The 13102-nt window shown below is 33.6% G+C and overlaps 1 protein-coding gene and 1 long non-coding RNA gene across 2 annotated transcripts; both read right to left on the reverse strand.

Annotated features, from left to right (window-relative positions):
• Nucleotides 1-3266: 3266 nt before the first annotated feature.
• LOC146921799 (uncharacterized) lies at nucleotides 3267-4765 on the reverse strand. The gene is made up of 2 exons (XR_015012237.1): nucleotides 4526-4765; nucleotides 3267-3619 (listed from the first exon to the last, which is right to left on the reverse strand). It is a non-coding gene; the product is annotated as an uncharacterized LOC146921799 (long non-coding RNA).
• Nucleotides 4766-11789: 7024 nt separating this feature from the next.
• LOC146921800 (glutathione S-transferase T2-like) lies at nucleotides 11790-12677 on the reverse strand. Its single transcript, XM_085711384.1, has one exon. The coding sequence runs from the start codon at nucleotides 12675-12677 to the stop codon at nucleotides 11790-11792; it is 888 nt and encodes a 295-aa protein (XP_085567510.1).
• Nucleotides 12678-13102: the final 425 nt, after the last annotated feature.

The raw sequence follows: 13102 nt of genomic DNA on the forward strand, positions 1-13102 counted from the left end.
GCGGCATCATATTTATTTAGGGTTACCGAAATAACTTAGGCTATTTGGGCCTAATGTATGGACTTAGGTTAATTGAAATCCAAAAAAAGTGAGTTGTATAATGTATACCAAGTAGTACCTTTAGTAAAAAAAATAAAAAATAGTAACTTAACAAAATATAAAATAACATATGGACCTATAAAGTTAATATTGGATCATTTTTTTGTTGACATTTTATTTTTAATTATATTTTATGTTTTTTATATATAAAATCAATTAATTTAAATAAGAAGACATATTTATATTGATACTAAACATATTTTCGTTTATATATTTTTTTTTGACGTTAAAGACAATTTCATTAACGAAAGTCTGGCAATAAATCAAATGCCAAGACTGCAGAAATACAAGGCGGAGTTTCTTCGACCCATATGCAATCTAAATTCTTAAGAGCATATTTAACTAAATAATGAGCAGCTTGGTTGGCTTCACGCCTAATATGCAAAAAATTTAAACTACGAAAACTACCCTTAAAACTAATACAATCTCGGACAATAAAGCCAACACAGTTGGAAGATTGTTGGTGAGCATTGAACGCTGAAACCACATTTAAAGCATCTGATTCTGCTATAAGATTCAGAAAAGACATGTCTTTTGCAAATTCCAAACCTTTCCGCATATTTTCGTTTATATTGATATTGAATCAAATGTAATTTCTATTAATACTAAATATATTTCATATTAGTATTTAATACTAAAAATATACTTATTAATTATCTTTTACATTTAATTTATATCAATACTAAACATATATTTTTTATTCTTTTTTAGTCAATAGCTAATAATAATTTTTTTTAGTGGTATTAATGTTTGCGTCACTAAAATAGCATCTACTTCGTGACGTGTTCCCACACCGCAATTTTGCTTTAATAAATATGCTCTCAACACCCTCAAATATTGTTAAAGAAAATTTACTGTCACAAAGTGAATCTCTGAGAATAAATGTTTGTGACCTAATGGATAGTAGTTTATACAAGTGTTCCCCAAATGAAATTCGAAATTCATATGTGGTTGGCCTTATAATTTGAAAGTCATAATGGATAGGAGTTTATAAAGCAATTTTTGTAAACTTGGCTATCAACTGGGGCGAATCCTTTTGAAATGAAAGCTACCACAAAATTCTGTATACTTGGCCCCTCTCATAAAAGTTTCTCTAGCTTCGCCATTGGCTATCAAGGCCATACTTAATATGTTCTGTAAAATTAATTCACAATGAGCTATGTTTGTAATCTAATAAGGGCTCAATTTTAATACGAATTATGGGTTTTAGTTGTTTTCCGATTGTATAATCCAAAAATCTTAAATAAAAAAAAAACAAAACAGTTGGGATTATATAATCCAAACGAAAATAATTTTGAAAATGAGTAGAGCGCGTAAGAAGATAGTAGGGTGGAAAAAGAAATTGTATGAACCTTTTTTAAAGAAGTTAAATTAGCCCACTCGAATCGGCACCGAAAAATATCAAACTTAAAACATTGAGGAGGAACACACTCGTAAATCCCAAACAAATACCACGATATTAACTCAAGTGAGTTAATTGTCTGAACCAAACGAAGAAATTCTCTCATAAATAAATTGGGCGGTAGGGGTGACATTTCCTCATATTTTGTTTTGGCGCATATATGCTTGACAATTAATGGATTCAGTAACGCCCAAATTGAAAGTGTCTAGAATACTCAATAAGTGTGTTAAAACTGATATTGGATACATTAATTATACAATACTGAAACGACATCAGTCGATAGTTTAGATACAAAGCCAACATGAGTCTTATGTTACATTATTTTGACAAAGATAGTCGAACGGAGCTTATCTACAAAGTTCATTACAACACATCTCTTAATATAACATATGCATCAATAGAAAGACACAAGGTTGGATCCACGAAAGCACGATCAATCCAAAGCTATCTCTTTACCTTTGCCATGAGAGACCTGTGAACCTAAACAAATAATGAGAGGGATGAGACATAATGCCTCAGTGAGTTCTACCTATTCCTAAGCTATAGGTAACCTCGGGGAAGAACCTACGGTTACCATGTGTCTACAGTATAACCCGACGGTTGATTATACGTGTGTGGACATGCTTGACTAGACGGTAGTGCATACTAAAACAGTCATTGCTACATTATATCACCAAGGTTTAACTATTAACTTACGTGTCAAGGCGATCGAGGGAAACTAAGATCTCTATACCGTGATACACTAATGCATCAAGGCTAAAACTTCACATATTCATGACACGTCTCTAAACCGGACGAATAGGAAAAACCTAAACTTGTCGTCGGTAATCTTCATAGCTTACTCAAGTCTAACGTCGTAACATACATAATCATATTCATTAAGTTAGAGGTTAGCGTTGAACAATAACATTATCTGAGTTCAATTTTTACGGAGAGCCCCGGGGTGGAGTAATCCCAAGCAAAATCCCTATCTAACCGATGAAAACCTATCTAAGGTAACAACGGTACTCCCTTTGTGTCGTACGGGCCCTGATAGGCCAAACCGCAAGTGCACGGTCTATCGAAGTAATAGTAGTAAATGAGTATCGTTCCGCTAGGGAGTTGTTCAATCTAATTAACTTTTAGCAAATGATTAGAGGAGAAAAAAGATTAAAAAGAGGAGGTTCAGTTGGTTGAAATTAAATAACAATAATAAAAAGAGCCTTGGGATTATTGGTTTATCGTAATGACGAATCCTTTACTAGCCAAAACCTTAACTTCTAATTCCATGTTTTATACCTAATTTCTAAAGACCGGTTTCCCTTTAGCCCCTCACCTTTCTAATCAAGTCCGGTGAGAGTTTACCCCTAGCAACCAAGCCTATTTCGCTGACTTGATTACTAGAAGATGCTTATAAGGATTGAAACTACACATGTCTCAAGAATTGCAAAGACTATTTCACTGCCTTTGCAATTCTTGTCTAAATTCACTTGTTCCAACATCAAAGCTTCGCTTTCACATTATGAATTGATGTTTGAGATGATGGATTAACAATTATCAAACCCTCCACTTTCGCTTCTACAGTTTGATAATGGTTAATTCATGTTAAAACGGTGAATTTAGATTAGAAATTAGAGTTACATGAAATTAGGGTTAAAGCTTGGTTCGATTAGGATTACGTCATTAGACTTTTCCAATAATCCCAAGACAAAGAAATCTACTCACTCATGTTCATTGTAGACATGGGGAAGAAGAGAGAAAGCATAAAATAAATTGCAAGAAAGAAAGAAAAGAAATAAAAGAACTTTATTAAAATAATTGTCACTAATAAATTCTAAGAATCAAAGGTGAATGTTTATGATGGAGTGCTACTCTATTTATAGCTTACAATTGACTTAAAATCTAAGCAACTATAAGGGCTAATCAGTAAAACTAAAACAGAGTAACTTGGGCCCGAAGAAAAAGCAGCAAAAGTCATCCTGGAGGGTGGCACGGCCGTGCCACATGTTGGCACGGGCCGTGCCAAGCTTCTGACTTGTGGGAGACATATTTTTGTCTCCGTATCTTCGTATTTTTGCACCAAATTTGCTCCAGACTCCTTTCTTTTGCTCCAAGACTCATTCCATCATATATTCGTTCCTGAAATAAAATAAAATAAAATGCAATTTGAAGTAAAAGATTCAAAAAGAAAATAATATTGAAATAAAATAAAACTAAATCTAAATAAAACGATACTAAATAATATATTAAAATAGACTAATTAATGACGCATCAGGCCCCTCATGCAAAACTTATCCCGTTTCACCTAATGGAAACCCCTTGAGATTCAACCTAGTGTGAATCACAAGCGGCACGACACCTACGTCTTACTTATATTTCTTAGTGAATAGATTAAACTAATCGCTTCACAACTCATCATACTTCTATTCTATAATGATGTTCTATTCTTGACAAGCTATGTCGAGGCTATATGTTTCTTCCCTTGCTTATTTCACCTTTACCCCATCATGTTTCGAGTAAAATTCTCATATGTTGTACTTGATAATTATGCTAAGATTGCCATGATTTTTAATTCAAGAATCGTTTGATGTTATGTGCATTGCCTAGATGTTGTTTTAGGGTTATAAAGTTGTAAAACGATGAAAGGAAGGCTTCGGAATGCACCACCGACCCTAGACTGGACCAACAGGCCAAAAGCATGCTGGCCCTTCCAGAGAGTTTCGCTATTAGCGACATTTTCTGGGCAGCTGTCTGAAGAATTTCGCTATTAACGAAATATTTCGCTAATAGCGAGTTTCTTCGGGTCTGTGGTGTAAAATTTGCAATTCTTGACCCAAAACTCATCCAAATTGATCCTGCTATGCACCGAAACATCCAGCAACATATAGAAACAATAATAAACATATTCCATGGCAATTTTAACAAGTAATCATCAAGAATTTGCTTTAGGATACTAAAAATATAACTAGCAAAATTTCTCACAAAACATAACTTCCACACTAAGAAATCTCAAACCAAAGGAAGGTTAGCTATCTAAGAACTCACCTTGCTCAATATGAAGTGAAACTCAAGTGTCCTAAGCCTACACCAAAACCCTAAATATGAAGAATCAAGTGGACGAAGCTTGCTTCAAATTCTCTTGATTGTTTCCATCAAAGCTACTCAATCCTTTCTTACTTGCTTGCTTGATGAAGATAACACTAAGTGCAGATCGATTGGAGAGGGGGAGTGGACCGATTTCTAGAGAGGGAAGAGAGCAAGAGTTTTAAGGCAAAACCTAGAGAGGGAAAGTTGCAAAACAAATGAATATTTTGGGACCTAAATCCCTTAATTACTCCTCACGCTCAAAAACCAAAATTGCCCCTAATCTTAAACGCGCGCATTTTATCGTTATCAGGTATTACTTCGCAACATAAAAGAGCGGGATATTACAGATTCTATAACGTCATCATAGAACAATTCATAAGTATCCCTATCCCTATCCCTATCGTAAAACTTGTGATCAAAGAGTGTGTGACTTGGCGGCAATAGCATGTGACGATGTTATTCCCACCAACCCCACAAATCACATGAACAAATATAGGTATATATCCAGGTTCACAACAAATCTATGAACAAAGAGTGTGTGAATAACTTTAGAATTTAGATAACCTAATGAACAAAGAGTGTGTGAATAACTTTCGATTTTAGATAACCTACCTAGTTTAGAAACTAACCACCACTATGTTAAAACTCCTAGTTTACTCTTTGGCAAATTCTTATTAAGTGTAGTGTTATTTGAACAACCATTTAAGTGACAACTTTTATAATAACCATAAATTTACAAAGAAAAAGAGGTATTGACACGAAAACCAAAGTAAGAGAGAGAAAGTAAAAACATAATGTGAGTATTAAAGCTAAAATATTTAGCATATGACTATTGTTGAGGCAATGTTGCTTTCGACACCTCAGTTTGCTTTATGTATATTGAAACAATTTTTTTAAGTCATGTGCTTTTACACTGTCAAAATAATCTATAATTGATATATTTTAATATTATATTAAATGCATTAATACAATGCTTCCATGAGAAGAAGAAAACATGAATTGGACTACAACATTAATTTGAACGGAGGATAGTACAATTCCTTAACTTCCTTGTCATGTGTTTTGATTGCGTGAAAAAGCATGAACAACTCCTTAACTTCCTTGTTTTGAATTAAAATCTTATGCTGATTTATAATGGTTAAAAAGAGGCCAATATAATGAGAATGAATGAGAAGTTTTTGTTTGAACTGAACTTGGCTAAAAAATAAGAGAAGGTGTGGATGTTTTTTAGATGTGTCACATCATCACATTTCTAGCTCTTGGATAGCTCAAATTTAGTTTACAAAGTTGTGGCAAATGCACTTTCAATGGAAGAGATAAAATAAGTTACAAATTTATACACATAAGCTTAGAAAAAAAATTAATCCCTCTGTCTCACAATTATTGTCTCTTTAGCATTTTTTCTTTTTTTCAAAATAATTGTCACTTTATAATACCAATGCAGCATTTATTTTTTTTTTCCACTATTATACCCCTATTTATTGAATTTCATCCAACTTAACTACTTCACTAACTACAATTAAAAAGGGTGTTTTAGACGTAAATGCTATTAATTTTACCATTGAAATCAACACAATTAATCATTTCCTTAATAATCGTGAACAACCTTAAACGACTAATTTTGTGAGACGGAGGGAGTATGAGCTATGCAAAATGTCAAAAATCAATATTGAGGAGTTAGTATCAATAGATATAAAATTCATATAGTGGAGGTTATATAACTTATCAATTTGAAAGAATTATAATATAAAAGGTGACAAATTTTTCAAGAAAGGGTGATGAGGTTTATAGGAATGTAACTTAAGCATAATCCAAACTTAAGATTAACTAAAGTTAATGCAAAAATAAACTATCTTTTCACATAAGAAGAGTTCTTTCAACAAAAGCCTCTTTTTTCCAAAACCTACAACTTCAAAGAAAGAATATCCATTAGAGAATACAAAATATTAGAAGAAAATGTAGATGAATAAGGAAGGGAAAGATGAAAACTATCAAAAAAAAAAAAAATACAATACGATTAAAACTATGTGTAGCAAAAACCAACTATATATGTCAAACAAACTAACATGGGTGTACAACAAACTAATGGAAGGCAAGAAATTCAATATCAGCATCAAAATAATTCACGATCCAAGAATACTTATTTGTTCAATAGAAATTTTCTTAAGTGAAAATGGAGATAAAAATGTGAGGGGAAAGATGCATAAGTTTGTGAGTGGACACTCTTTAATATTATAATAGTCGAGTGTTATGAATATGAATCAAATAAAAACAACAATTGTATGATTTTAATTAAATCACTTTAAAAAACGTAACTGGCATATTAACCGTAATAAAATACTATAATAGTACTATATAATTGTAGCTAGCAATAGAAATAATTGAAATTGCTTTAACAAACAAATAAATTGGTCCAGTGAGAAATGTTACGTATAATTTTTTTTTTTTAAAGGGAGAATGTATAGAATGGCAATCATTAAAAAGATTGAAGTTGATGGATGGTTGTTGAGCTTCGATCATCATTGAAGAATAAAGATATGGCTCCCTAAATAAAAAACGATATGGCAATGACAATTTATTTTATGAGAGAAATTGTGCATATTTTTTGATTAAAAAAAAGTTATATTATAACATTTTTGAGTTGCAAATGTTGATTTATGTTCAACTTAAGTGGATAATTAAGACAAATACATGAGGAAATTGACAGTTGCGTATTTGGAGTCTTCCAATGGACAATTTACTCTTTTTCTTCCTCAAGTTTTTTTACTTAAATATTAGTGAATGTTTTAGTTTTGTATCATTAACACATTAAATTGATTTAGTGGAGATAAATAATGAATTTTAGACTAAGAGTATGACCGTTTCTGAGATTTTAGTGGCCTAAGGCGAACCTACAATCGTAATAAACAATAAATGGAAACAAATCCCATTACTAACAATCACACCTCCTTTTAAAAACTAAGCAAATTTTTTAGGGCTTAATAGACCCCTAAAAATAAATGGGCCCAAATTTTGTACTTTTTTTTTGGAGCCTAAGGCGGTCGCCCTGTTCGTCCTGCCTCAAATACGGCCCTAAGTAAGAGATAGTGGAATTTTAGACTAAGAGAGAGTGGAGAATAAGAAAGAGTGAGAATAAGCTCTTTTAGAAGTGCCACATAGACATGATGCTTGTATATAGTTAACTCAAGTTTTCTTTATATATATATATATATATATATATAGGACATATACTATGAGAATGAGTATCTTAAATGAAAATGATGAGAATGAATCTCAACCTTTAGATTAAAATTAAATGGCTGAAATTTAAATGCTCAATTAAAATATTACCCTATTCTATCAATTCTCATAAACACATTCCTATCTTCTTCAACCCACCGTCATCGATTCATTTCTATGTGTGTTCGACACTGTTCATCTTCTCAAACTCAAAATCTAATGTGATTTGATCTCCTAAGTTAAACTCATCTCATGTTTTTTAATTAATGATTATCTCTCTTTTGGATACAATTTTATTTTATTGTTTTCATGGAACAACCATCGTCGGAAATACCGGCGACGACAAAGACGGTGGTTGCTGTGCGCGTTGCCGCCGCAAACAGAAAAAGCTTCGATCATTAAATCGATTAAATCCAACACAAACAATCAGATTCCCGAAACCATTTTCTGCCTCGTGTCACTCAAAATCAAGTTTTACTATGTTTTATTCTCGTTCACAAAATCCTTGGGTATCAAAATTAAGAAAAGCCCTTTAAAAAAATAAGAAGGAAAAAGTTTGTGTTAAAAGCATAACAAAAATCATGGAGTTTTTGGCTACTGTGACGGTATTCAATGATCCGGAAGAAGTTTGTGGATTCTATTGCGATGACGTTAGGCGTTCTGTACACAACATATGGAGAAAGAAGATGAAGAGTTCAATGGGTTTAGAAGAATAATAGAGTATGGAGAGACACATGTATTTTTAAAATGGAGTTTTTTAATCTAATACGTTAATTTTAATCTAAAGGTTGAGATTCATTCTCATCATTCTCATTGAAGATACTCATTCTCATATATATATATATATATATATATATATATATATATATATATATATATATGAGACAGGATCCGTTGACACCAGGTGTCAACGGATTCGTTGACACCAAATCCTATCCATTCGTTTTTATAATCTTAATGGCCTACATTTAATCATATTAGTATTGGCGTGCTCATCTTCTCGCTAAACCTACTCAATAATCATGCTCTGGTTTTTCCCGAAAAAGTCCAATGATCTTACCTTGGTTTCATTCAATTGAAATTACGGTATAGTTTTTTTATTTCTCAAATAAGGGCATAGCTTTTAATTTGGTGATGGCGGTAGTACAGAAAGAACCATTCCTCTATTTCGTTGCCTACCTCATTATATCCCAGATTGATTTCTCACTTATAATCTTAATATTTACAATCAATAGGAATTTAAAGCAAATCGATATTGAAAAGGGGAAATAGCCATTATCATTGGGATTGATGTAAATATATTGGTGTTTTGATCAGCAACGAGTAGAGGAAAAAGATGACAACGTAATTGATGGCAATGGAAAAACAAAACAGCAAAACCTAAAACAATGTGTGTTGCAGGTGATTAACGGTGAAGACTTCACTTCTTACCATGTGAATAATTGTCAGCCGCAAGATTAAAAAATTAGACGGATAGGATTTGGTGTCAACGAATTCGTTGACACCTGGTGTCAACGGATCCTGTCTCTATATATATATATACACTATTCACTAACAATAATTTTGAACAAAGTTTCTATTATATATTTAAAAACAAATTACAAAAAATTTAAAAGAATGGTAAAAATAGTTAATCCCAAGCAAGCTTTAATGACTTGGAACTTCTCATTAGACCACTTACAATGGGCTTGTTGAAAAACAATTCAACCTATTGAAACCATTGCAATGCCCTATTGAATATTATGCAGAGGAAAGAGAGGATGAAAAAATTCAGTAAGACCATGTACAATGGGAAAAATAATTCAATACCCTTCAACACCCACTTTTTCAATTCCCAACACTCCACATCATTTTCTCTCTCTTAATTCAACACCCATTCAATTTTTACCACTACAATGGTAAACATTCAACACCCTACCCCACCACTTTTTATTTCTTATTCTTATTTAATTTTTGTTTTTATAATTACATAAAATTATAATTATCGATTTAAATTAAATTAAAATAATACAATTAATTTTTTTTAAAAACAATATTTATTGAAATATTTTTTTTCTTAACTTAAAATGCAATACAACAAACTAAGCACGCGACACACAAATAGCTTAAAATGCAAGACAACAAACAAGCACACAAAACACAACTAATTTATTTAGTCTGATACAAATCATCTTCAATCACGAAACATTCCAAACTTTGTCCATATGTGCTTCACGAGATCTGCTTGCAATTCGTGATGAACATTTGGATCACGCAACTCGGATCTAGCACGCACATGATTTGCAAAGGTGGGTAACACCTCGGTCGAGTATGGTTGCGGTGTACTAGATTCACTTCCCTCAGATTGCTCAAAATCGGTCCAACGTTGAGCATATGTATCTCTTTCATCTTCAACAATCATATTATGTAATATGATGCATGTCCTCATGATGATACCCAAATCGGCTATGTCCCACAAGCGAGCTGGTTCACGGATGATTTTAAATCGAGCTTGAAGCACTCCAAAAGCACGTTCGATGTCCTTTCGACAGCTCTCCTGTTGTTTTGCAAATAACTTATCGGGTTCACTTTGAGGAAGTCTAATTGATTTGACGAAAGTTGGATAAGAAGGGTAGATACCATCAGCTAGATAGTATGTCATATTATAGGGACGTTGATTCACAAAGAAATTCACCCTTGGAGTCTTTCCCTGTTCCACATCATCAAACACCGGTGATCGGTCTAGAACGTTGATATCGTTCAACGTTCCTGGACATCCAAAAAAGGCATGCCAGATCCATAGATCATGAGATGCAACTGCTTCAAGAATAACTGTGGTGGTTCCCTTATCCCCCCTAGTAAATTGACCTTCCCATGCTTTAGGACAATTTTTCCACTCCCAGTGCATGCAGTCAATACTCCCGATCATCCCTGGGAACCCCCGCATTTCACTAACATGGAGTATTCTTTGAAGGTCATCTTGGGTTGGTGCTCTCAAGTACACATCCTCATACAATCGTATGATTCCTTTACAGAATCTACGTAAGCACTCCAATGCTGTAGTACCTCCTATTTTGATGTATTCATCGACCGCATCTGCTGCCACACCATATGCTAACATTCGCATCGCTGTGGTACATTTTGCTAAGGGTGATATACCTTCTTTGTTGGTGGCATCAACTCGTTGGGTGAAGTAGTTGTCACTACTTGAAAGGTCTCCAACGATTCGAAGGAAAACATGTTTTTGCATCCGAAACCGACGACGAAACATTGCATCGTCATATGTAGGCTCATTGGCAAAGTAGTCGTCAATGAGTCTTTGGTTAGCTGCTGCATGATCTCTATTTAAATATTTTCTTCTACCAGATCCACTACCGGATCCACTACCTTCCTCTAGTTTTTTTCGACGCTGAATAAATCGGTTGACCATATAAGTGTCTTCAGCATCACGTTTTTGGAAGTAGGCTTTCATATCAAAACCAAAAGGATCCATTGATAGTGTTTGGAAGTGGATATGAATGTAATTTGAGAAAGGAAATAGTTTAAACAATATTGAAGTGGCAAATAGGTTTGGAAGTAGATATGAATGTTATTCAAGTCCCTATATATAAGAAAATAGTTGAAGCAATACCATGGGCTACGAATACCATGGGCTAGGAATACCATGGGCTATGAATACCATGGGCTATGAATACCACGGGACAAATTATTTAAAGCATAGTAAACGCATAGTAAAGCATAGTAAAGTCACGGGACAAATTATTTAAAGCATAGTAAAAGCATAGTAAAGCATAGTAAAGTCACGGGACAAATTATTTAAAGCAACACTGACAATTATTTAAAGCAACATTGAGGACTAAACAACACCGACAATTATTTAAAGCAACATTGAGGACTAGAGAACACTGACAATTATTTAAAGTAAACATTGGGGACTAGACAACACTGACAATTATTTAAAGTAAACATTGGGGACTAGACAACACTGACAATTTTGACCGAATACAAACAAATATTAGTGAAATTAATTTCCAAACAGCTCACGCTCCAAGTTTTCCAACATTTTTTTTTTCCTGTCATCGAGATGCTCTTGAGAACTTAACTTCATGTACAAGTCCATTTTCTTCAATCTGTTTTTCTCCTGTTGCACTGCAGTGTACTTTTCCATTTTTTCGGTGTACTCTTTAAATTGTTCCATCTCTTGCACCTTCATTTCTTTGAATTGAACCCACTCGTCTTCCATCTCCTTCAAGCCAGCGTCATTGCTTTTCTTTTTTCCTTTTTTTTTAGCTGCCTCCCTTCCCATTGGACGAGCACTAGATCCTACAGAGTCCTCGTGAGATCTCTTAGATCCACTACTACCTGAGCCAACATTTCCTCCCACTTGACTGCCTCCTACTTGACTGCCATAACGTGGTTGATCACGAAGAGCGCGCCATTCTTCCTTTAAAGTAAATTTACCATTCTTCCCACATGCATATATTTCCTGGGCTTTTGCCAAAACATCATCTTCCGACCAACCGCTTGCTTGCTGACGCTTAGCGGTATCATAAGCACCAACCCATTTATTTATTAATTTGCTCATATAATTAAAACGGTTTCGGCATGCAATGACATCGCGTGGAGAATCGAATGAGCAATGCTCATTACAATACTCAGTAATTTTACCCCAATATGATTCACTTGTCTGGTTTCTCCCGACAACACTGGATGTTCCATATTTTATCCACCCACTAATTAACACCAAATTTTGTTCAGTGTTCCATGATGGTTGGGGGTTTTTTTTGCTCTTAGGAGTTGTATCCTCTGGAGTGACTTCATTGTCTCTTGTCATTTCTCCAACACTCTGAAAATTTTCATTCATCATCGGCATATAACCATTAAATGGGGGTGTTTGAGATGGATATCCCATCATAGATCTAGAATATGGATGAAAGTTGTTTGGAACAGAGGATGAGTGATTGAAATTTGAGGCAAAACCAAAATTAGGCATGTTTTGAGGATTTTGGTTGAGAAATTGATTTGGGTTTTGAGGATATTGGTTGGGAAATTGATTTGGGTTTTGAGGATGTTGGTTGAGAAATTGATTTGGGTGTTGATAATTGTTGGGATTTTGGTAGCTAAATGGGTAATCAGAAGAATTTTGGGTGTTGAATTGATTGTTATTGGGATCCATTTCACTAATCAAAGACTAAAACTTTAAAAGAAAGACTAATAATGAGATTAAGAGAGTGAAAAACTCGATTTTTTTTCTGTGTCCAAATGAAATGATCCAAGTCTCTATTTATAGAGAAAAAAAAATCACGAATTTTGGTAAAAAAAAAAAAAAAAAAAAAA

This window comes from Medicago sativa, chromosome 5 (assembly GCF_051527215.1).
Source record: "Medicago sativa cultivar Bolivia chromosome 5, Bolivia_mono, whole genome shotgun sequence".
Lineage (NCBI taxonomy): Eukaryota > Viridiplantae > Streptophyta > Magnoliopsida > Fabales > Fabaceae > Medicago > Medicago sativa.

Excerpts from the sequence above, each read along its gene's own strand:
- LOC146921800 (XM_085711384.1), bottom strand. The coding sequence starts at position 12,677 with ATGGGATATCCATCTCAAACACCCCCATTTAATGGTTATATGCCGATG.